Source organism: Rhyacophila brunnea, unplaced genomic scaffold, assembly GCF_057557595.1.
Source record: "Rhyacophila brunnea isolate RB1 unplaced genomic scaffold, BYU_Rbru_1.0 scaffold_13, whole genome shotgun sequence".
NCBI lineage: Eukaryota > Metazoa > Arthropoda > Insecta > Trichoptera > Rhyacophilidae > Rhyacophila > Rhyacophila brunnea.
Window position 1 is genome coordinate 39,852,661 of NW_028232785.1, and position 27,718 is coordinate 39,880,378.

The window sequence follows — 27,718 nt, forward strand, 5'->3', positions numbered from 1 at the left end:
ATCTCGGTATGAAATAACAAATAAATCAAATTGGGTTTTTTTCTCCTATAATGTCAACATTGACGACATCTTTTTCGTGACGGCTCCACTCTCTATTTATTAGTCACCAGCGACAGGACATAGGTTTTAGTTTCGATAAAAGTTCTACGCTTAGTCGGTGTTCTTGACATTAGCATCTGTATCATAATACCGACAAAATTCAATAGGTACATTCGTGTTTATCAGATATTTGCAACGCGGAATAGTATTGACTGCATTTCGGCAACACTTATATAATACTACAACAGAACAGAAAGTTGTCAAGTTGTCTCTAGCACATTGCATACGATTGTTGATACGCAAACATGGAAGTTAAGCGAAAATGTGATAGAGACCAATCTGGTACTGAAGACAAGTTTGATGTAACAACTAGCCATCAAAACAGCACTGACACGCGCACCTATATAAAGCAGGAGAACACAGACGATTTCAGTTGCGATTTTGAGGTTAGTTTTTATTTATTAAGTCCTTTCCTGTGATTTTTTATAATTATTTTATCAGAATACCTACGGTAAGTTTGTTTTTTTACAATTTGTTTAAGAACATACGAGGATGTCAAACTTTCTTTCAAAAATCTTTTGACATACCTACCTACATATAGACAGCTACCTACCTCAATTATATAAGTAAGTATTGTTATAAAATAGGTACGCGAGTTCAAAATTGTTTTTTTATATGATTACAAAAATGTATAACGTTTCTTTCAGAACCCGGCAACGCTTCTCGCTGAAATTAATCCCGAGATTGACCTCCAGCTGGTTGACGTTAAACGAGAGTTCGTTGCAGACGCAAAACACACATTCCATGATGAAGATCCAACACCTGGATGTTCGCATTCAGATAACGGACCAGTACAGCAGGTAATTGTATATAATGCGATATTTTCTTCCATTATCTATGTATCCTATCACAGCTTTGTGACTAAATTTCCAAAGGTACCTACATATTATCCTCGTCTCGGTTATACACGCTTCGTACAACTATTTCACTCAGCTATTTATCTGGTTTAGTATGAGTGGGTTCATTGACCTACAGTATTTGAATTTGATGTCTGTCACTGATGATGACCGATCGACCGATTATTTCAGAAAGTACTTTTGTCATAACATTATTGTTTGTAGGTAGCAGAATAATGCTGCGATGACATAATGCTCACGTCACATGCTGGCATGGCGACAAAGTAAGTCTGTGGTTTCGTCATTCCGCAGAATATTTTGAATGATCTAATTTCAATGAACAGTTTATACGTGTGCTTACTTTAAAATTACTTTCGATATTTCATCCATACATAATATTGTGAACAGTATCAGCGTCATCTTAAGATACAAAGCCTGAGCATTTCTTTATGTACAAGCATTTCTCAAATGAGTGATCCCACTGTTGAGCTGTCAAAATTAGATCCCAGATTGCCTGCAAAACAACAAAATTATAAGGTCTTTCTCGTTTCGTATTGAATTCTAGATAAATCACAAATCAAATTTATAACCTATATGTGTTTTTTTTATAAATATACATTCCTGTTATTCGTCAGTTCGTCACTGTTCTAGTAGAAGACACTAATTCCTTAAACTAAAACCTTCTTAATAAACTCACATGATAGACCATTTCAAACATTTTAACAACTTCAAAGTCAAATTACTCAAAACTAGTATTCTCCAGTTAGTGTGTTCTGCCAGAACAGAGACGAGTTATCAAAGTCAAATTATTTCATCATGCAAAAAACGGTGGTAACATCGATTTCCAAAAAATGTCTTATGTAGCGTTAAGCTATACGTTACGTTTGTGGAAGATGTGTTAATGTTAGTGTAGTAATTATGATGTACCTCATCTATCAAAATCAAACCAATCCCATTTTCAAGACAGCTGCAAACAAGCAGACAATAGATTAGGGATGGGCATACATGAGGTCAACGAGAAACACATTCTGGATTTTCATAAATATATATAAAAGTACCACACTATAGTCACGTTCTCACATATATCGAGTAGGTTTATATAAAGTGTTAAAGGACATTACAATAATTAATTTGTACACGATGGAATTGAAGATCTGAAAGAACACGGTTTCGGATAGAAAACGCGTTTTATAAAATGATATAAGTATCTATTTATAATTATGATTATGTCAAGCTTTTTAAGATTGTGCTTGATTTAAATTGAAGTATGTTCGGGACTCCAAAAATCGAAGTAAAAACAAAGATTATATACCAATTTGCACCACCCAGTACCACAGTCGGTTTTAATCGATCGATCACTCCGCGCAACGCCGACTCAAGTACAAGTCTAAGCATTCGGAAACTTTCCGACAACGAGTGGTCTTACCTTTCCTGCTCCTCCCACTGCTGACCAATCATTATTCTATAGCAGTGATGACATATGGCACGCGAATGTTTTAATAATAATTAAATTAAATAAAAATAATATTAATTTATAATATTTAATAAAACAATACAAAGAACTGATAAAAATAAATATACTTAAGTACTTATACACTACTAAATATTAGTGACGACATAGCTATGCGTATTTTCTACAGTTTTTATTATCATTTTTACCAGCGGTATTTGCCAATCGATGCGCAAACGACGCAACTCGTGTCGTACTCAAATGACATTCGCGTCGTACTTACCCCATCAAGCCTCAGGAAGCCGCTCCGCGAACCTCTGATTTTGATCGCTTTACAATGCTTGAGACCACTGTAGTGAGAGAATGCCTCATCTGAGTACTACAGTAATAAACTATTTCATTATCACCAACAAAAATGCCTGTACGAAATAAGAAACAAAAACTTGGTGGAGCTAGTAGTAGTATTTCTGACAGACAGTGAAAATGGACAACCGTTCAGTTATGTGAAATCTATAAAAGAAGCTTGGTTAAAATGCTCCCACGACCTATTTGAAAACAAGCAAAAATAATATATTCAAAGAATAAGAGTTATTCATTTGTCTAGAAATGGGGTCAAAGATAGAATCTCAAGAACTCATTATTATTTTTTAACTTTTTAATAGAATACTCAAAAACTACTTTTACATTATTTTCCAATAAAAAACTGCTCGACAGGTCAGACAGTCGAAAGATTATATTTGGGAAATTCTTATAGAAGTCTTGTCGTGTACGTTTGTCAGGGCATTTCTATTGATTAAGATGGCGCTGTTCTGCGCAATAAGTGAATAGAAACTGCTTAACTTTATTATAGGTCTGATACATCACGTGTGTGTTTTTAAAATAATTCAAATTTGGTTTTTTAGTTTATCTTTACCTCGTTATATTTTAACGAATGATAATTTATTAATGAATAATCAATGTGCATTTACCATTGGTGTATGGTTGGGTTTTTACTTACTGATATCATCTCCCCGACAATATTTGACGTTAGCCGTGTCTAGGCATAATGTTTCTTTCTGGATCTTTTACTATTTTTTTAAATTTATTAAGGAAACGAACAGTTACTTTTTAATTACAAAAATATTTTTTCAATAGAATAATAGAAAAGTTATTACAACCAGCAAAGTTTCCATAATTATATAAATTATAATATAGTTAAGCCTAACAAGATAGAAAGTAAGAATAACATAAATATAAAGAAATTACTTAAGAAAAATGAGGAAGACTAATGAAAAGACAAAGAGTAACATAGTTTTAAAATATATAAGTATATATCTATTTATACAAAATTTTTGAGATAACGCATTTAAACGAAACAGGTGAATTTTTGAATGGATCAACGGTGGAGAAATAATACATATTTTAATAATTTAAACAAAAGCGCCGAATAAAAGGGTTTTGTGCATGATTAGAATCGCTACGACTGACATGGTACGAGTACATAATGGTTATAATGACGGGTTATTTGAAATTCTCATAATTTATTAAAACTTTTGTATGTCTTTTTTAGATTATCGCTAGAAGCACTGTAGCGGCCAATGTTCCGCGTCTCATATCGTCCTGGGATGCGACTGAAGCACAGGTGTCTAGCGAAGACCTGCACATTGAGGAACAAGACATCAAGAAAGAACTGAAGGAATATATAGAAATGTTCAAAGATGTCGCCTGTCGCAATAGTAAACGGGATATTTTTCAATCGATTAATATGGTAAACACAGAATTATTAGTGGCAGTTCTACAACTGGAAAAAAAATCGTTTCATAAACAAAATTTTGTGTGCAGTATCTGTTTTGATTTTTTTTCATCGTTAGACCTGATGTTGCTTCACAAAGCGATACACAAAACCACAATTGCGAAAACGAACGATTCCGTTGCAAGGCTGGTTAAATGTAACGATGGTCATTTTTCAAGATTTCGTCCTGGTCACGTCATGAAGTCACTCAAAATGACTCATTCTGGCGAAAAGCCATTTAACTGTGTTAAATGCAATTACTCATGCAGACAGTCTAGTGGCATGAAATCACACAACATGACTCAATCTGGTGAAAAACCATTTAAATGTGATAAGTGCCAATACTTATGCAAACGTTCAAATGACATGAAAACACATAAAATTACTCATTCTGGTGATAAACCATTTAAATGTGATAAGTGCAATTACTCATGCACGACGTCTGGTAGCATGAAAACACATAAAATGACTCATTCTGGTGAAAAGCCATTTAACTGTGATAAATGCAAATACTCCTGCAGACGTTCAAGTAACATGAAAATACACAAAATGACTCATTCTGGTGAAAAGCCATTCAACTGTGATATATGCAATTACTCGTGCACGACTTCTGGTAGTATGAAAACACATAAAATGACTCATTCTGGTGAAAAGCCATTTAAATGTGACACATGCACTTACTCATGCACGACGTCTGGTAACATGAAAAGACACCAACTGACTCATACTGGTGAAAAGTCATAATGTGATAAATGTAATTACCCATGTATAACGTTAAGTAGCAGAAAATACACACGAAGACTCATTTTGGTGATAAGTTTTTTAAATGTGATTTATCTAATATTTACTCATGCATTTGATCTGGTAGCATTAAATGGCATAAAAAGACTCATTCTGGTGAGAAGCCATTTAAATCTTATATTTATGTAATTACTTATGCACAAGGTCCAGTGTCATAATATCGCAAAAATTGACTCATTCTGTTGAAAGGTCATTTTAATGAGATAACAGTAGTAATGATTTTAATAAGATGTAATTACATGAAAGGACTCATTCCGGTGAAAAGCCAATTCGTGTAAATGCTTATACGCATGCAAATTGTTTGTAAAAACACTAAAATAAAAGACACTGGCTTTGCTTTTCAGTGAACTGTAAACTGTGCAGGAATGATTCGGATGCTGAGAAGAGGGGAGGGTATGTTTAGGATGCCCGGCACTAACCTTTTATGCTATTTAGGCTGGCTCCATGGTTTGGTTGTCAATCCTGGTCGTACTATCAGTCTCGTTCGGTATTGTCCATTGCGTCATCCGTTGCGTGGCACTTGACGGTTTAGCTTCAGTGAGTGTTTATATGCGCACGGTTGATGAATGACTGATCGTTGTTTGTTGCGCCAGGCAAGGGTCAAATTGTCAGGTGGGTAGGAATTTATCTGTTGTATTAGGGCCGCCCTAATTGGCGTATTCTGATAAGGCCATTTGAATGTGATATAATTACTCATGCATAACTTCTGGTAGCATATTTCACAACGACTTATTTATTTAAAAAGAAATTCCGCATTTTTAGGACATTATTTCAATATAATATATTATACCAATAAAGGTGTTAAAGTAAATAATTAATATTTATGTAGCCTATTCTATAGCGACATGATATTATGTAACCGTGTGTAATATTATTTTAAACCATACAATAATACTTATTGTGTCTGTGCTAAATACAGTTTTTGAATACTTCAAACCCACTTGCTCAAAGAAATCTCGTTTGTTGTTTTGTGTATTTTGGACAAAGTATATTTTGTTATGGTTTGGTTTCGCAGGGCTTAAGACGATATACATTTTTTGATATTTTACAATTTCAACTGTATTAATTAATACATATGTAGGTATCTGATAACATTTAAAAAAATATTTTTTATTTTGAGTCAAAAGTAAACTTACAATTGTAAAAAAATGTTATAAACTGTGAATTTGTCAAAGGACCCCATCTTATTATTAGGTAGGTAATATTTAGGTATTATTAAAAATTAGTTTATTAGGTTTTCTATAAAGTGCTAATTTCACTAATTCATAGTTTTAATATTTTTTATATTTATTTAAAAAAACATCGATTTTTATAATTTTTTTAATGTGTGCGTCGTATTTTTGCGCTAGGTTCCTTTGCACATCTATTCTGTACACAAGATTTCTATCGAGGGTGGTTTTTCATTTTTATATTACTGAAGTATTAGCACGCATTGTAACATTTACAATAAGTTAGCCGTCTAAACAGTAAAACTGTATATCGCACTATAAACTTTAACACATAGAGATGTTGTCAAAACATAGCACTTATTGTAACAATTACAACTAGCTTCTTGTATTTGTTACAATACATACTAACACTTCTATAGAAAAAATGGAAAACTACAATCGATAGTTGCCGATATCAGTTTTGTATATAAGATAGATGGACTGGTAGGTAAAGACATCTCCTTAATTGAATCGTAATACATGTGACGTCACTAATTACTAACACTTGTACAACTTTCATCGTATTTTCGTTTAAGCCTGTAAATTGGTGTTATTTATTTTAATGTTCTGTGCATTCTCCTCTTAATATTAAACGTTTGCCTTGTTATGGTAATACTTGTTATGTCCAAAGAAATTGGACTTGGTTCTGTCTAAATAAAATGTCAGCCGACGGAAGTTTTTGTTTTGAATGAATGAACCCAACATTATTAGCCGTTTGACAAGTGGAAGGTATCTGCTGAGTATGACGATAGCTTGATTAAAAGCTGGATTTAGTGATAATATTATATTTTATATATAAATAAAGAAATTAGGAAACTTATTTGGTTTTAATCGTTTTTATTCACACTATCCCATTCATAATAAGTAGCACCTGTTCGCACAAGGAAACTACATTAATATGATATTCATCATTGTTACCCATATAGTGATTGCCATCTCCCGTCAGGGCGAAGAATATGCATTCTCTTTCTTCGCTCGGTATGCTGGTTACTGGTCATCGTTTGCGACTTGGGAGTGATCAAATAAACACCTCGAAATGGTCTAAAACGGCGATTTTTATTTGACATAATACACTTTTACGATTTATTATATTTTCATCAATTTTTCGTAATGCGAAATGCATATGTTTACAATTGCAATCTCTGGAAGCCTATTAGATATTGTTCGCTTTCGATCTCGCCATCAGCGAGAAGCGTTTTTTGATATCGCTGTCAGCGAGACGCGCTTTAGCACTGCAAGTGATCTCCCACCATAAATGCGGTGTACACAAATGGAGCGTTGCCTTTTTTTGCGTTCGGACAAACAGCGTTGCCGGATATTTTTTTTATCTTAACCAACCATTACTATGAGTTAGCTCGGAAATGGTTCCGGCCTCTAGACCCCCAGAGGAGACACCCTCGAATGGGGACAATTCGAAGGTGTGACACTATGACGTCATCTTTCAAATAAGAAAAATCAGAAACGCTCAATTTTAATAAATTATTGACGTACAAGTATCTTTCCAGCAGATCTATTCACTTAAGTACGTTTCCATTATTTTCATTACCCAAATTATTATGGAAGGAATTGCATGCATTAAACAGTTATCGGCAGCTACATATCTCCAATTCATAATACGGCAAAAATTTAGGTTGGTAGACATGTTGGTCAAATTCAGATATGTTTGTTCTGCCGGTAAAGAGCGATCCTAGGCTGATTAAGCCGAATCAGCGCCGTCTCGTCGATAACTCGGTAATGGTTCAGGATAGACGTTTTACACGTCTTGAGTGTAGTACCTATTTTTATTGTTTGTAATTACTAATGTTCTATTAGGTTTTGACGACTTATTATTGATTATATTATAGGGGTTTTTTTACAAACACTAACTATTCATATTTTTTTTATTGTGACCGATGACTACATAGGTAGGAAATGGAAATGTTACCTACTTTATTGTATTGATTCGTTATATAAGTTAGGGTTAAAAGTAGTATTCATTGTCAGTGTTTATTTGCCTTTTGGTGAGTGTACACAATGCTTGAAGATGCCGAAAAGTGAAACCTGGGGCACAAATAATACCGTCATAACATACCTCTTGAGACCCGAGGGAGAACCAGCCATCGAAAAAAATATTTATTTGATTTTATGGAAGAGAATTCATAAGAAGAAAGAAGAGTAATTATGACAAAAAAAAATTATAAGTAAAATATATGTAGTGGCCGAATAATAACTATCAAATTCATCTATTGTTTATAAAAATATCAAGTTACTTTGCAGCGATACATTTCCACTGAATGTATTAAATTTTCTAGTAAACAACTGATCATGTTCGGTCAGCGTAATTAGAGACGGTGTAATATTACATACCACAATACTTAAATAATATTACGGGTATTGAGCTGAGTAAACATTTCCCATAGTATTTGGTTACAATAATAAATAATATTTCTTTTCGATATTCAATTTAAAACGCTGATGCTTATAATTAGTCTAATGTAATTGTATACCTATTATATTTTATATTGTGTAATTTTGTGTTGACGTGTTACTTTTGTATTGTATAAATAAGGAAAAACAATTCAACTCAATGTCACTCAAATCAAGCACTTAGCAAGTAAATATCATCGTATAACAAGCTGCTAATAATTCTCACCGTACGACATTGAAGACTTCGTCATTACTATCATCCTCTACCTACGCATTGAACACCACACACTGGAGTGACCTCAACAGTGGCAACCAACAGCCAACATAAATATACTACATGCACATGATGTGGACATCAGGTCACACTGCAGAAGAATATTACATTATTCTATAAACTTAGGGAAGGTAAAGGAAACAACTTGTTCATAGGTATGGATAATTTTATTAGAACATTATACAATAAAAACAATACAAAAACATTATAAATAAGATAAAAAATATATTTACACTTAAGGGGACGCTCTACAGAATTGCCCTTGAGAATTGAAAATATGATTTTTTTACATGTGATCCGGAATTGTTGCTCTACTGGTAATATTCAAAGGTCGCCGACAATGCTTTGGTCTAAAGTAAATAATGATCTCTTAATTAAATTTAAATCATGGGGTGACCAAAAAATGATATCTTTTAATATACGTAAATGTTACTTAATTCAATTTGTTAATCAGCTGTTTGGTGGGAAATATTGCAACCAATATGATGGATAGCCACGATAAAAACTTAATATAATATTAATAACGTTTTAACCTGAAATTGCCCGAGAGCTAAACATACGAAGGATGTTGAAATACATATCTACCTACATTTTTATTTCATGTGCTATCCAAAAAACATTATTAATAAATAGTATTTATTTTGAATATTGTGTAAGACCTATTTCATAATTATTAAAAAAATAGGTACATATTGTTTAATTCTAATGCATATTTTAAAAAAAAGTGGACTATAGTGATGTCTGTTTATTATAAAAAGAAAGTGACTTTTTATTAAAAGAAATGAAAACATAATTAATTATATTTTAATTTCTTTTAAAATGGAGTTCTACCAAGTAAATGCTAACTCAATTAATGACAAAAAAAATGTATTCAGTTGAAAATGTCCCACTGAAGCGGACGAAACCGGTCCTAATATATTAATTAAAAGTGGAATAAGTACTATAAAAAATTGCGTTTTATTAAATAATAACAACAATACAATGCAGTTAAACCATGAATTGACAGTTAACAAAATAAAAGAAATTAATGACTTTATTACTTACCCGATTAGTTTAATTAATTTAGTCTGACACTTTTACAAAGAGGTCACGCAATTTTACTTTTGCAAAAATATGTAGGTACAATAATAATTATTGTATTTTGTTGGCAAGTAAAGCCAATGCAAAAAATAATTTATATAAAAAAAATGATTATTAACGTGAGACACACACAGATTATTGTTTTATTTAAAGCTAGCGTCGCTGAGAAGATAACAAAGGCACCGACAGTCACGCCAGGGCTGTCGATGACCTATTACTTATTTTTGTGATAAGTTGTTTTTAATTGTGTGCAATTTGGCGGAAAAATATAATATATACAGTTGTTTACCATTCGGTTATCCAATGAGCTGGGTTTTGTTTAATCTTCTGCAGACATCCTACAGTTTTATTTTTTATCTTGCCCATCTCGCGTAAGGCTATTTGATATTATAAAAGTCACACAGTACAACAGTGTTTAAATCTAATATGTAATTATACAGGTTTAATTAAAAACTATAACTAAATTAACATTTTAATGATATACAGATTTTTCTATGTTATATCAACTAAATACCAATTTTAATGATTTTAATGATATACTGAAAATACACATCATCAGATAATACGTGAAATATTTTGATAAGCAAAAAAATAAGAACAATACAAAAATAACATAACATAATCAGCTAGTCTTTTCATACTTATTTTAGATGAATGTTGTATGCCGTTTGACGCTTGGAAATATGTAATAATTCCATCTGTACTACTGTACAGATGGAATAATAATAAAATAGCTTACTAGCAATTTTTAACTTTAAATTTGTAACTCTTTAAAACGTTCCATTAGATTGATATTCTTTGACAGCCCTGTATTCCTTCGGCCGGCATCAGGTTACGTCGCATACATTTTATGTTTGAAGATAATAATACTAATAATAATAATGATAATTCATTCGACCAAGAATTGTAATTAATAATTATTGCGTTTCTTAAAATAAATCCCCGATGTTTAGAGGTTTTTGAAGGATTGAATTAAAATCACGTCCTTCAACGCTGAGGTTAATTTCTGACTGAACTATGAATGACCTTGTCCTGTTCAGCTCAGTCTTAAAATTATGAAATAAAGACAAATTTACCGTCAGATTGCCTAGAATTTATAACCACCTTAGCCACTAGTGTCATGCCCCCCTTCAGAAATTTACGTACCTATTTGAATATGTTGAGTCAGTCGGAAATTATTCAAATGCGCATCAAAAGCAGGTCTTCGAACCGGCACTACACCGGAAAACCCGTTATTATTGTCGGAACGAAAGACGGAAAAAAATGGTTTCTTTTCGGTTCGGTATGTTCAAATACGGGCGTCAACATGACCTTACTCCCCTGTCCACACTTAAGTTGTCGTAGGCGCAACAGGTCACACGTCTTGGATCTTGGAAACATCTAAAATTTAATTACTCGGAGCTAATCACAACCAATTAGTGTATTAATATCGATGTCCAAATAGTCAAGAAAGAGAATGAGTTGTCCTTATGAACCCCTTAGTGTTAAGCTGTGTTAATAACACATTAATAAACCACCTGAGAAAGTGAATAGTACGAGCTTATATAATATGAAACATAGATCCTAGAATTTAATAGTGACAAGTGTTTCTGTATCACTTTTTCTAGATTAAGATCCCCGATTATAATTAATTAATCTATAATATTTAATATAGGTAGGAAAGTGTAGAAATTCTAATGGATTTACATTATATACTATTCCATTGGAGTAGTTTTTTGCGACCCGTGTTTTACCTTAAGGTAACTTCAGGCGCTATATGCACTCACCAAAAGGCAAATAAACACTGAAACGAATAGGTACAGTAAAATCTCGCTTAAATAACAAATTAACACAATAAAGTAGGTAAACAACTTTATTACCGACCTACCTATTAGGTCACGGAACAAAATCTTTACCAAAACTGTTATCATCATAAAAGATATTATCATCCACAAATCTATACCAGTACCTACTTATAATATGGTGTTACTAAATGAATTTAACTTGCTTATCTCCTTAACTCCACTAGGTATATCCATGAAAAAATCTGTCAAAATAGGTGATATAGGATTGGTACCCATTGCCATCTATTGATAGGTATTATAAATGCTATCATTAAATTAACAAAATATCTTGAATAAGTAGGCTATCATCCTGATAGCTACCATTCGATTACAAGGAAAATATTCATTAATTATAATAATATCAATTGCATTAATAATAAAAATCATTCAACCTTTAAAGGTTAAACCATGGCGCGATCTGTCGACCAATAATTCTTATTGGGCGAGGAACGTCGGATGTTTTTGAATTGCGTTGCCGATGGCATCGCATCGTCCACGAGAGTGTTCTGGAGAGGGGGATAAAAGGTCGAAGGTCAGTAGAAAAAAGCTGTCCAGTCGAGAGGACGTAAAAAAATAAACGCGAAAAATTTAATGTTAAATTAAGCATAAGGAATAGTGTTAAAAGAAAGCGCCATTTTTTAACCTTTTAAGGTTGAATGATTTTCATTATTAATGCAATTAATATTATAATTTATTAACGAATGTTTTCATTGTATTCGAATGGTAGCTAGCACGATGGTTACTTACTTATTCAAGACCAGCTGACTAATATACTGGAGGGCGATGATCCGGTCTTTTCGTACTCTAGGGGAGCCGTCTGCTGAAGGCAGACAGTTCTGTTGGTGTTAGTACCTACCTATCTAAATGCCATTGGGAGCTTACCTACCGACTATTACCCACAATTACTTGGTTGTAGGTCATACACAAACGAGATTGATTCTATGCATTCCTCAATAAACTGAGCAACAGAAAAAAAGAGTAGGAGTCAAATCCCTACATCTCATCGAGGTAAATATGGTCAAAATATACAGCTTTTCTGTGCTTAATGGTTTTACTTACCTATCAGTTATTTTGTCTTATTTGCTGCTTTTAAAAACTTCACATTAGTAATGTGATCAGCCCAGGATATCTTCATGGTCCCCGGTACAGCTACACACAGCAGCCTTACGCTCTTCTTATTTAACGTCTCGGCTTTGACTCAATAGATCAGAACGTAACGTACCTACTGATGTACCTTCCCTCAAGTTCGAAGCTAGCTCAGGGTGTTGGTGTGCACTTGGGGTGTCAAATAAATTGTTTGTTTCAACTTTGTAATTTAGCGCGGGTCCAGAATTAAATAAAACACCAGGTTTAGCTTTACTTCGTATATTGTTTTACCAGTTTTTTTTCAAAAAATTCCTTTACACTTGCATCTTAACATTAATATTAAATTTGACTTTATAAAAAGACTCCCTTTATAACTAAATTCTTAATATTTCTTATTTTTTAAGTACCTACCTAATTAATGTTAACAATCCGAATTACTCGTTACAATTTTTATTGCTTTGAAATACAATCAGTATTGTTTCTTAATTTACAGTTGTGGCTTTAGGATTACAATCCTAATTGTTCTTATTTTATAATAATTATTATTAGGTTTATTTGAGCTATCACTTAAACACCTAACGATGACTTTAATTTATCCGGATAATTAAAACAATCTTTCCAGCGACCGGCGTCGGCTGTAACTTTGCACTAACTTTCGTAACAAACCGTTGAGGTCATATTACGTGCATCTCAGTCTGAGGCTCTAACCGCCCTTTTCGCGAGAACCGGCGGCTTTAACAGAGATAAAATACTCCGTGTAACTGTGCTTCTAATTGGCTAACGGTTAGCATCAAAATTATTATCCGAATACATACAATCTTATATCTACAAATATTTCCAACATTGTCTAAGTACAAATCTTATTAATAATGAATATTAGGTTCTTATCTTAATACAAATTGCCAATTACATTATGATGTTCATTTACAATTCAAAATAATACCAAATCAAACATTATTATAATATATTTCTTATAACCTACTAATTTTCTTAAGCTTTCGTCTCCTTTCCGTTACCACTATCATGTATTCATCTACGTTATATTTATATGTTTATCAATTAGCTTATATTATGTAGACAAAATTTCCATATTTTATCGCTAGACATATTATAAAATTATCCAATAATATTACTAGACAAGCACTTCCCTCATCTTTCACCCTGTGTTACCGTTTACTTATACGCCTCAGATACCAGCTAGATACGCAATGCATACGACTTTTATCTGAGAAAGGAAATCGATCATATTATGTTTAAAGCCTTTTGACTACAAGGTCAGGGAACAAGTTTACGCTAATTAATTACTCAAGGATGGATAATGGTATAAGACCAAAGTCCAGGAACGTAACACTACCTATAGTTATTATGAATGTAGCATCAGATCTTTTCAATGTTGGCATTTAAAATAATTCTGGGTGATTAGGTACTACTAAGTGCACTCTAGTTACGCAGGTACCTAAAAAATTGATAAAAATCCTACTTGTATCTCTAGAGATATAGTATAAATAAATTAAATTAGCTACAAGAATTTTACACTACATATTTCTATAACAATATTATTTTCCAATATGCTGGGTGTATAGAAAGACAATCCGTCACTATATTTATAGATTACAGGATCCAATAATAAATACTACACATCATTATTATTTAGTTGAAAAATATGGTAATTTGTGCAAAACCATTTATTACTGGACTCAAGTAAGTACATAATCACAAAGATAATAAAATACTGCCACTGTTGCGCATGTAAAAGAATGGAATGGAAACTGAACGATATTTATATTTTTGTTGAGTTTACCAACTTAACCACGATTCATGCACTTGCAAAATAAATACAAATGTAAGTTATAAAGTAAAAAAAAAATGTCGTCATTCCTATGTGTCAATTAGGGAATCGAATCCCGAGCTAAAATTTTGATCCCGCGATTACAATTCGACTATCTCGGGATTGGTATTTTTTTGATAGTAAATATAACATTTTTAAAATATAAAAGTATGATTGAAATTCTGAAGAGTTATGATGAACATATTTAGGTTATTCTGTAAGGGCAATTCTACCCTTACAGAAATATAAATATTCAAAGATAATGACGTGTGAACCTAGCATACTTAAAACTAACCAGAATGGAATTACATAGGTTGAAATCATTGGACGCACCAAACGCGTAACGGTGAAGTGGCTATTCGATATAATTAGCATACCATTTAAATGTGGTAATTATCTTTGCTTGCGTGCCATGACTTCAGTGACGTCTAACTGGTTGTTAATAATCGGATTTATTGTTATTTTAATGTTGTTACAGTTACGTATAGCAGATAAAATGGTTATGTAGAGGTTTTATATTTTAACTCATACAAATGTCATGTTGTTGTCTATGGTCATTGATCGACCAGAGACAATAATAATGAAACGAGTCAACAATTCAGTTGCAAATCCGGCCTTCAACAGTACAGTCAATCATGCGAGCAACTCCGCATAAAGTTTCGATATCATATTAGAAATCGTATTGTAAAAAAATCATAAAGTATTAAAACAATATAACTGTCTTATTTTAGTGCCGTGTTAATCTTAAATACAATATAAAACAATCCATTTCAAAACTGTGTCTCATTTATTCGTGCCCCGAACATTATATTATCACACACACGAAGCAACCTTCTACATATAAATAATAGACGTTATATCTTCACAACCTACAACAATAGGTCATAACATCTATAGTAGTTTATTATCCGCGAGCAAACGGCAATTCCATGCGTGATGTGTACAGGTACATACACGTCACTAACATAATGATTTTGTACACATACCGATTGATTGTGTTTGATGAAAAAATCAACTCGAAAGATTCGGGATAATGTTTACTAATTACAGAATTCACAGGTATCGAAAATTGTCCGGGAGGGATCCCGTGATTGGACTCCCTAGTGTCAATACGCTCAGATGCTATGCCACAAATACTAATTTGTCACACAAATACCAGTGGCCAAAACTACCAACATGATGTTTGGCAGACTGCATAATTGGTACGTCTTCATAAACGTCATAACAAAAATATAAAATAATGGGTAAGTTAGCGAGTATCTATACAAACATACGTTATAATTAGAAGGCTGTTAACACTAGTATGTTTTTGTATGTTTTTTAAGACAACTAGCTGTCGAGCGTCGACATTAACGTAGATATATTGCATTTATAAGGTTTTTCACCAGTATGTGTCATTTTATGTATCTTAAGATCACCAAGTCGCAAGCATCTATATGGACATTCATTGCATTTATAAGGTTTTTCACCAGTATGTGTCATTTTATGTGTTTTGAGACTACTAAGTCGCGAGCATCTATATGAACATACATTGCATTTATAAGGTTTTCCACCAGTATGTGTCATTTTATGTATTTTAAGATGACCAAGTTGCGAGCATCTGTATAAACATTAATTGCATTTATAAGGTTTTTCACCAGTATGTGTCATTTTATGTTTCTTAAGATCACCAAGTCGCAAGCATCTATATGGACATTCATTGCATTTATAAGGTTTTTCACCAGTATGTGTCATTTTATGTGTTTTAAGATTACTAGATGTCGAGGATATATATGAACATACATTGCATTTATAAGGTTTTTCACCAGTATGTGTCATTTTATGTATATTAAAATCACCAAGTCGCAAGCATCTATATGGACATTCATTGCATTTATAAGGTTTTTCACCAGTATGTGTCATTTTATGTATTTTAAGATGACCAAGTTGCGAGCATCTGTATAAACATTAATTGCATTTATAAGGTTTTTCACCAGTATGTGTCATTTTATGTTTCTTAAGATCACCAAGTCGCAAACATCTATATGGACATTCATTGCATTTATAAGGTTTTTCACCAGTATGTGTCATTTTATGTGTTTTAAAATAACTAGATGTCGAGGATATATATGAACATACATTGCATTTATAAGGTTTTTCACCAGTATGTGTCATTTTATGTATCTTAAGATCACCAAGTCGCAAGCATCTATATGGACATTCATTGCATTTATAAGGTTTTTCACCAGTATGTGTCATTTTTTGTTTCTTAAGATCACCAAGTCGCAAGCATCTATATGGACATTCATTGCATTTATAAGGTTTTTCACCAGTATGTGTCATTTTATGTGTTTTAAAATTACTAGATGTCGAGGATATATATGAACATACATTGCATTTATAAGGTTTTTCACCAGTATGTGTCATTTTATGTATCTTAAGATCACCAAGTCGCAAGCATCTATATGGACATTCATTGCATTTATAAGGTTTTTCATAAGTATGTGTCATTTTATGTTTCTTAAGATCACCAAGTCGCAAGCATCTATATGGACATTCATTGCATTTATAAGGTTTTTCACCAGTATGTGTCATTTTATGTGTTTTAAAATTACAAGATGTCGAGGATATATATGAACATACATTGCATTTATAAGGTTTTTCACCAGTATGTGTCATTTTATGTATCTTAAGATCACCAAGTCGCAAGCATCTATATGGACATTCATTGCATTTATAAGGTTTTTCACCTGTATGTGTCAATTTATGTGTTTTAAGGTTACTAGATGTCGAGGATTTATATAAACATACATTGCATTTAAAGGGTTTGTCACCAGTGTGTGATATGATTTGATTTTGATCATTAATCACGTCCATGTGAGCAATTTTGTGAGTTTTTAGAGCACTTCTGCTACAAAAAACTGCGCTACAAATGCAGCAAATTAAATTACGTGAGAAATGGATGACTCTTCTCAGAATAAGGCGAAGTTCTTTCGGAGTATCGCGTTCTAAGATTTCTTTTTTAATGTCTTTTTCATCTATCGTGACTTCTGAATACTGCATCATTTTATCCTGGATTCCATCATCTGAGGAATATTGGCTGTCGCCACTATCGTGATGCTTTGTGAAAAATCCGTTGGTAGAAACCTAGAAAAAAATTCAATATTATCAATTGTTATGTGTTATAATATTCCATTTTGTTTTTTTTTTCACTTTGCCTTTCAGCGTCTGCAGACATTATTAAATAACGGAGAGAGAGTAAAATGGCAATAGTGTCGTTGGAGAGTGTGCATAATCCTGTGACACCAACACAAGAGCACTGACCTTCAGTTAGTGTTCGTGGAGGTGAAATTTTGACGACATAATTGAATTTTTCAGCCTTAACCAACCATAACAAAACCAAAGTAAGAATCAAGGAGTAAGTCCCGCAGTTCATACTGACCGGTTTAACAACTACTCAGGACGGGCTGTGGATGCCAAGTGTCCAAGAACCTAAGCGGTCATGAATATAATTATACGTACCTAATTATTATAGATTAAGTATATAGGATTAATTAAATAAATTTATAGGTATTACTCGTATGCATAACGAATTAATATATTATGTATTTAAATGTTTAATTGTATTGTTAACTAAGGATCACACAGCAAATTTAATATGCCATTACTCAATGTATAGAATCGATTAAATTAATATTAATTATATAATTGCCATTATATTATAATCAAAATGACGTATCAGAATATGTAGTTGTTATATAGAATCGCGTAAAAAGCAGCATATTTTATTATTATGCAAATTTACGTAAATTTAATAATATGGTGCAAGCTCTCCTTCTTATAATTGCTATATAACTCAGTATGTTAGACAGAGCCAGCGCTCGGGCCAATTTTCCACACACGTTTTGTTTGAAGTATAAGGTTCAGTGAGTGGAAAGAGCACACACTAGGTGGGCAATTTTCCATAGATAAACTCTATACGAGTGAGCGAGATAATACCGTAATACTAAAACAGAATTAATCAAACATTCCTTGCAGATTAATTATTTGTGATGACATAATAAACAGATTTATATAAACATAGATATAAGGCGAACATAATAATATTAACTAATAGACTACGATAATCTTAAGCCTTTATAACTTTGTATCTATCATTTAGACAAGTATGTCCGAACATAAGTATAGATGAAAAATCATAGTTTGTATAGCTCAAAACTGGATGATATAACCATAAAGTGTAAACGTAAATCCTTACAAATTCAGTCGATGAGCTAAGGGATCATTATGTATGTAAACTATTAACTTCTCTTATTCAAGATGTAACTATTTGAGAGGTAAAACTTTAATCCTCGCAGCGTATCTCTTCTTTTTCTGGTCAAACCTGATAAGAAGCCGCGAGTACATCCTAATTACGTGTCCGGTTCTTCAACTTTCTAATAAGCGACTCTATAATATTAAGATATTTATAAGTTAATAAAAATTAAATAAATAAATATAATATATAAATAAATTTGGACTTAAATAGTCAATAAAATTCTACGAATTATTTCCTATAATTATTAGAATATATATTTTCTTTACAGTTTTTTTAAGAACTATATTATACAATGTATAAATTATATGTGACCTTGACCATGGAATAAAAGTAGAGCCATTAACAATAAATATCGTTATACTGAACGTGAGTTTTATTCGTTAAAATAACTGTAGTGAAGCACCGTCATCGAGTGTTTCCACTATGTACTCCAAGATCCTCACAAAGATGACTCCAGATCACATAGCTGAGCTAGTCGAATCTGGGTGACTGTCACCTGCCTAGCTTAAAGACGAAACAAAGGTCACAAAAATATTTAAATCTCATCAAACAACTTCGATCAATTTATAGTATAAACAATATTTTAATATCATACTTCCAAATTCAACATTATTTAATAGAACACTTACTACATTATTCTACTCTATATTGGAGAAAGTATTGTAGGGTGTGGGATCGACTATTAGACAACGAAACTCAAAATTACTATATCCAGTGAAAACTTCTACGGTTGATTTCAATATTTCGTGAATTTGGAATATTATTATTAAATATGACTATAATTAATTTGTAAATTAAATTATTAACGTTTGGCTTGCCCACTCTTGCGGCACATCCTGATTTCGCCCATTAATTATTGGTCGTTAATGAATTAATAGCTGTTTCATGTTTTTCATAAACTTTTGATTGAATAATCTAAGGTATAGTAGGGTGGGGAGTCCAATCACATATACATACTAAAAATACACGCTACATGCAGGAAGAAGTGGACAAAGAATATCTTACTTGAGAGATGAATTTATATCCACTGCACATAACTACACTCGTTAAAGATGAAAAAGACAATCGAGATTTTGTGTTTTATGGCAGGTAAAATATTATAATTATGTACTACATTAAATCACCGATTTCGTGATATTTCAACTCGATCCGCATGAAATACCATTACCTTCTGTTTTCAAGATTCCTCAATGGAAAAAAAGAGTTTTATTTCTTGCTTAGACAGAACTTGGAGAGGATTATACGTCAAACCGACTGTAATACTGCGCATACTTTTTGACACTTATGATGAGTATTAAGACCGGCAGATCATGAATAGAGTGACGATCGAACAGCGATTCAAAGATATAAATAATGTATTACTTAAGCGATGACGCTTATTTGGGCTAAACAGGTTTGTTAATAAACAAAATTGGCGCATATGGGGTCCAATCTGGAAGAGACCCTACAGATTTCTTTAAGTACGTAAAAATAATGCAATTGCTTGTGCAGTTTACGTTCTGGTGGAATCATAAAACCTTATTTATTAAAAAAGAGGCGGGAGCTCGCGTTACGGTCAATGGAGATCATAAGGCACTGGCCCATGATCAATGATATTTTTTGTTGCTATTGCAAATATGGATGGCATTGATCCGGACAAGATGAAACTACGTATCAGGATACGACCGCAACCACAGAAATATTGAATTAGGTTTATTTATGATATGAATCTGTCAATTTGCTTCCAAAGTCGTGCGATTTGACAAATACGGAATATTTCCTGAGTGGCTAGGTGACGCTGATAAGCCATACATAATTCACGCCTTGAAACCCAACATTGTTAGTGCTATTTATAATATACGGCCAGCAGAGCTCGAAAAAGTACCCGGAAAACCGGAAGTGCAGAATACACTTCAAGAACTTCGCGGTGGCCATATACCACAATTTATTTTGAAATGTTGGGCACTGTCGACTGTCTGAAGGTACACGCTAGATACTTATGTCCATTAATTTTAAAACTTAAATACGCTACCTGTAGATATAAATTATAGCGAGGATATTATATTTCATGTAATTAAGGATTACTAAGTTAGTGATCAGCAATCATGTTCGCGTGAATCAGTTTGTGACATTTTAGGGCACTTCCGCATCCAAAATTGTGCAAATGCTGAAAATTAAATGCGTGAGAAATATATTACCCATGTCAGAATAAGTCGAAGTTCCTTCGGAGTATTTGCTATAAAGATTTCTTCTTTAATATTTTGTTGGTCTATCGTCATTTCTGAACACTGGATCACTTGATCTTCGATTCCAACAGGCGAGGATTGTTGCCTCCTATCTGTATCGTGATGCCTTGTGAAAAATTCCTTGGTAGAAACCTAGAAAGCCAAAATTATAGTAATAATAAATTCTAAATTATGTTTTCTACTGTTTGAGTTATTTTTTTTCAACGTTTATGATTTTCAGAATCATCTGACATCAACTTATTTAGAGCTGACACTGCGACTGGCGCGTTTGCATTAGTTGGCCATTAGATATAATTAACATGATATTTAAATGTGATAATTAATTAGAAATAAGTAGGCCAGCAATGAATCGATTTTAAGGCTATACCTCAGTTGAGGCATGGTCTACAAAGATCGTGGCTTGGCGATGCGTAGTTTGCGGGTCGCGGGTGCAAATGACGCATGCCGAACAAAATATATTTTGTCATATAAATCCAAGATGCGTCCATTTAATGTTATGTTTATTGTTCCATTAGTAACAATAATAATATATTCATTGACATGTTTTCTTTTTCACGAAAATAAGTAACGTTTTTAGTCATTACACGTTTAAGAACTAATACCCCCGTCGCCATCACGAAACAAATTGACGTATTCACACCTCGACGTTCACTTTCCGAATGCCGGCGAGTCCAAAATTTAGTCGCGCCTATAGTTGTAAATTACTTGCCGTTTCACTGATGTATGGTCCTAAGTAAAGAAATTAGAGTAAAAATGATAATAGTACCTACCCTACCCCTGCCAAGGTATTACATACGAATTCAATATTGTTACAGAATAATCCGTAAAAAGCTAAAACAAAATATGGAACTCAACATGTAACATCCAAAAGGATATACATAAAACAGAATATTATGATACAATTATTGTGGTACAAGTCTTGGTACAATATGTGCAATTTATTTTGTACAAAATTAGTATAGTTTCTAATGGAAATTCAAAGATTGCATAACATAATTGTCGGATGTCAATAAAAAATGTTCACTCTGCAACTGTGCTATGTTTTTTCCTGATATTTCTGGATAAAATAACTAACGATCACCTAAATAACGTAACGATGGCCGAGCAGCTTATGCGTCGGGATGCGTGCAATAAACCTCCTCTTTGCTGGAAGCAATTTTTTTATAAATGTTACGCCGGATGTGCGAAATTGACTATTACATGAAATGGGCAAAAATTTGCGTAAATCGTGAAATATGCAAGCCCATTGCCTTATTCATGAATTAGACAAAATATCTGCAGAGTGCGTCAATTCGGCAGTAATTTTTCTGCCTAGTTAATGCATTGGACAAATTAGATAGTAGCGCTACGGTGGTGTTTTTGCAACTAAACTAAATGTAACAAATTCCCATACATTGGTCAAAATTTACGTATATTATCTATGGTCAAAATAGATGGTCGCGCTCCGGTGGTGTTTTTTGCAACTAATCAAACTAACCAAATATGTCAAATGTCATTGATTATAATATAAAAATATACCAATCAATAACTACAATGACGTTCATATCCATTTACTATGCGCAAAAAAAAATCTAGAACTATAATTTGATAACGGAAGAATTTTATTAAAAGGTATTTTCGCGATTTGATTCGTGCTTGGGTATCAATCGTGCAATGGTCGATTGTATGTTTGTGATATTTTGTGGACACTTCTTAGCTAACCTCAAAATGGACATTCAGTTGAATTCAGAATTACAAGACCTGACCTAACCTAATAATAATAATATTATATTATGTCCAATTATAACTAATATAACCATCCGTATTAAATTTACTTTTTCTTCCATCATGTTGACAGTTTAAGAATTCCATGCCCTGGCGAATTCACGTAGTCGGCAGATAATTTACCTAATTCATGAATAAGGCAACAGGCTTGATTATAACATAAATTAGCCAAAATTTTGCCGATTTCATGTAATAGTCAATTTCGCATATTCGGCGTACCATAAACAATAGAACGAATTAATGTTATTATTTGTACACATATCTTACCTTGCACGACTTAAAAGGCACTCGCAGGTGATTAATTTAACGTACAGTGGATCGCAATTTAAGATACCTATTCACATTAAAATTGTTTTACATTCGAATGATTGTGATGTATAAATTATCATAATTAAATACTCATGATTTAACGAAAGATGTATAAACCTACACATATAATATTGTATTATCATATTATTTGTGTGAGCTAAAACCAACAAATGAAACAAGTGGAGAGAATTAATAATGGTCAAAGATGCATTTGCAAATTCCAACCTTCTATATAAGACAGCACACATTATAATATCTACTTACAATTGGTCTGTAATCTGAATAGGAACAACCCGGTTGAGGGTATTCATCATCATATTCTGGATGTGAAACATCTTCAATAATCTCGCGCTTGACGACGGCTTGTTGATAATCTGCCTCAGATTTTATATTGGAGAGGTCAGCCATTAGGCACTGAAAAAAGCAATTATTGTATTTTGTAAACACGGTAAAACCAGTTTCAGTTCAGGTAACACCCATATAACAATGTATAATAATTATATTTAACATGAATTAGTCGATAACCTAACCTAACCTATAATATCACACATGTATCGTGGTTGTCAAATTGTATTAACATGTAATTTTTTGAAACAAAGTTTAATATCATCGCAAGTTCCTTCACCGTCTGTAAAAAAGCAATATTTTAATATATTACACGTATCGCTGCCATCGCCAATCTAAAGTGTTTGTAAAATATATCATTATCCACAAACTAACCTCGAAATTGCAACTTGAAACGTCCGCATTCTTTTGCGTTGCATGAAAGCGAGGGTCCGGGTTGTTTGGATGGCAAGTCAGCGCGTCAAGCAAAGGCTTGCCTTCTATATCGGAGTGTTCTCCATCACATTCTTGCTTTACATCCATCTTAAGGGTATATATTCCAAAAGCAACGTGTTACGTGACAGACAGGATCCTTTCAAGGTAATGTTAGAATAGTGTTGCCGCAATACTGAAAAGTATTTTCGTGAGAACTACCTAAAATAAAAATACATACTTGACACGGAGACACACTTTAATAATATGTATGTTTTGTTGTCTAAACAAAACAATGGTACGAATATGATCATCAGCATTTCCTCAATCATAACGAGAACAGTGCATCTCGGTATAAAATAACAAATAAATCAAATTGGGTTTTTTTCTCCTATAATGTCAACACTGACGATATCTGTTTCGTGACGGCTCCACTCTCTCCTAGTCTCCAGCGACAGGACATACGTTTTAGTTACGATAAAAGTTATACGTTTAGTCGGTGTTCTTGACATTAGCATATGTACCATAATACCTACAAAATTTAATAGATACATTCTTGTTTATCAGATAATAGCTACACGGAATATTATTAACTGCATTTCGGCAACACATATATAATACTACAACAGAACAGAGTGTTGTCAAGTTGTCTCTAGCACATTGCATACGATTGTTGATACGCAAACATGGAAGTCAAGCGAGAATGTGATGGAGACCATTCTGGTACTGAAGACAAGTTTGATGTAACAACTAGCCATCAAAACAGCCCTGACACGCGCACATATATAAAGCAGGAGAACACAGACGATTTCAGTTGTGATTTTGAGGTTAGTTTTTATTTATTAAGTCCTTTCCTGCGATTTTTTATAATTATTTTAGCAGAATACCTACGATAAGTTTATATTTTTTACAAATTGTTTAAGAACATACGAGGTTGTCAAACATTCTTTCAAAAACCTTTTGACATAAATTTAGACAGCTACCTACCTCAATTATATAAGTAAGCATTGTTATAAAATAGGTACGCGAGCTCAAAATTGTTTTTTTTATATGATTACAAAAATGCATAACGTTTCTTTCAGTATCCAGCAACGCGTCTCAATGAAATTAAACCCGAGATTGAACTCCAGCTGGTTGACGTTAAATGCGAGTTCGTTGCAGACGCAAAACACCCATTCCATGATGAAGATCCAACACCTGGATGTTCGCATTCGGATAACGGACCAGTACAGCAGGTAATTGTATAGTATGCGATATTTTCTTCCATTGGCTATGTATTCTATCACAGCTTTGTGACTAAATTTCTAAAGGTACATTTTATCCTCGTCTCGGTTATACACGCTTTGTATAACTATTTCACTAACCTATTTATCTGGTATAGTGTGAGTAGGTGCATTGACCTACAGTATTTGAATGTGATGTCTGTCACTGATGATGACCGATCGACCTATTCTGTCAGAAAGTACCTTTGTCATAACATTGTTTGTAGCAGAATAATGCTGCGATGACATTATGCTCACGCCACATGCTGGCATGGTGACAAAGTAAGCCTGTGGTTTTATCATTCCGCAGAATATTTTGAATGATCTAATTTCAATGAACTTTAACAGTTTATACGTGTGCGTGCTTTAAAATTACTTGCGATATTGCATCCATACATGATATTGTGAACAGTGCTAGCGCCATCTAACGATACAAAGCCTGAGCATATCTTTATTTACAAACATTCCTGTTATTCGTCAGTTATCAAAGTCAAACTAATTGTTCATGCAAAAAAACGGCGGTAACATCGATTTCCAAAAAATGTCTTATGTAGCATTGAGCTATACATTACGTTTGTGGAAGATGTGTTAATGTTATTGTAGTAATTATAATATAGGCACCTCATCTATCAAAATCAAACCAATCCCATTTTCAAGACAGCTGCAAACCAGCAGACAATAGATTAGGGATGGGAATACATGAGGTCAACGAGAACCTTATTCTGGATTTTAATAATTATATAAAGTACAACACCATTCACTTTCTCACATATATCGAGTAGGTTTATAAAAAGTATTAAATGACATTACAATAATTAATTTGTTTCTGATAGAAATATCGTTTTATAAAATGATATAGGTATCTATTAATAATTATGATTATGTCAAGCTTTTTAAGATTGTGCTTGATTTAAATTGAAGTATGTTCGGGACTCCAAAAATCAAAGTAAAAACAAAGATTATGTACCAATTTACATCACCCAGTACCACAGTCGCTTTTAATCGATCGATCACTCCGTGCAACGCCAACTCAAGTACAAGCCCAAGCAATCAGAAACTTTCCGACAACGAGTGGCCTCACCTCTCCTGCGCCTCCCACTGCTTACCAATCATTATTCTATAGCAGTGATGACCTATGGCACGCGAATGTTTTAATAATAATTCAATTTAATAAAAATAATTTTAATTTATAATAGGTACTTAATAAAAAAAATACAAAAAACTGATAAAAATAAATATAACTACTTAATGACGACATAGCTATGCGTATTTCCTACACTTTTTAATATTATTTTTACCAGTGGTATTTGCCAATCGTGCGCAAACGACGCAACTCGTGCATAAATGACAGATCAAGAAGAGAAAGAATTTATGTTTAATGTAAATATATAATTGAATATATCGCTCCTAATGCTTTATGCATGACTAAAGTGACCATACGTCCCGTTTTGAACGCGACTGTCCCTTTTTTAGGTAGCCTGTCCCTTTGTCCCCAAGCACAGATTCGGGACGTCGAAATGTCCCGTTTTCAAAAAGAGAGCAACACACGGTAGCAATTTAAAAAAAAGTGCAAAAATCGACTAGCTTGATTTCTCATCTGCATACAGTGTGTATCGGTGCATATGGCTATAGCGCGGAGGCGGCGAGTCATGCGCATGTGCATTCGCAAAATATCATACACACATTTAGGTTTGTTTAGAATTCCGAAGTTCGCTCGTTTGCGAGTACACGTTGACAGCTCGCGCATCTTTCTTGACGATTGATTTTTTTTATTAACGTGTGTAAGCGGGCTTTCAGACGGAATACCGGTGTCGAGCCAATGGCGTGGCTCGATTCCGCATTTATACATAACTAAATGGGAGCGTTCAGACGGAAGACACCGGTATCGCAATTTTTTTAAGCCACCTGCGTGGCTAAGATTCCGCATTTACACATAACTAAATGGGAGCGTTTAGACATACAGACCCTCGTGTATACGAGAATCGCACACTTTTCCTTTGCCCGCCACAATTTCATGCCGCTGGAACTCATTATTATTTTCCGCAGCGAGGTTTTTATTATCCATTGCTTATTCATTCAACGCTCGACGATCGACGACGAATAATAATCTATACAAAGGCCGCTTTGATGCGAGATGTATGCTATTATTTGTTTGTAAAATTGAATTTATCATTGACTCGTAATTAATATGTATGTTTTTTAGCTTAATATGAATTTCATCAAAATAAAATGCATCAATGAACAATTATTTTATACTGATCAATTTTATGAAAAAAAAAAAAAATTTAACATTCGGTTATCGTACATTTTGCATTTTTGTTTATTGTTAAATCGTATGTAATATTATTCTGTTTTTAATAAAAAAACTACAATTTAAAGATGGTGTTAATAAGTTATTAAATTCAATGAAACCCTGCGAAAACCATAGCTAATAGTCAAAAAA

The 27,718-nt window shown here is 33.1% G+C and overlaps 2 protein-coding genes across 2 annotated transcripts in view; one reads left to right on the forward strand and one right to left on the reverse strand.

The window, feature by feature from the left end:
• Positions 1-27,718, reverse strand: part of LOC147077495 (uncharacterized) — a 394,824-nt gene that overhangs the window by 182,847 nt on the left and 184,259 nt on the right. The window lies entirely within an intron of this gene.
• LOC147077500 (uncharacterized) overlaps positions 88-27,718 on the forward strand; it is a 197,535-nt gene continuing 169,904 nt past the window's right edge. The window contains exon 1 of the mRNA XM_085941708.1: positions 88-485. Within this exon, the coding sequence (XP_085797834.1) occupies positions 345-485 (141 nt within the window). The 5' untranslated portion in view covers positions 88-344. The remainder of the gene's footprint in view (positions 486-27,718) is intronic.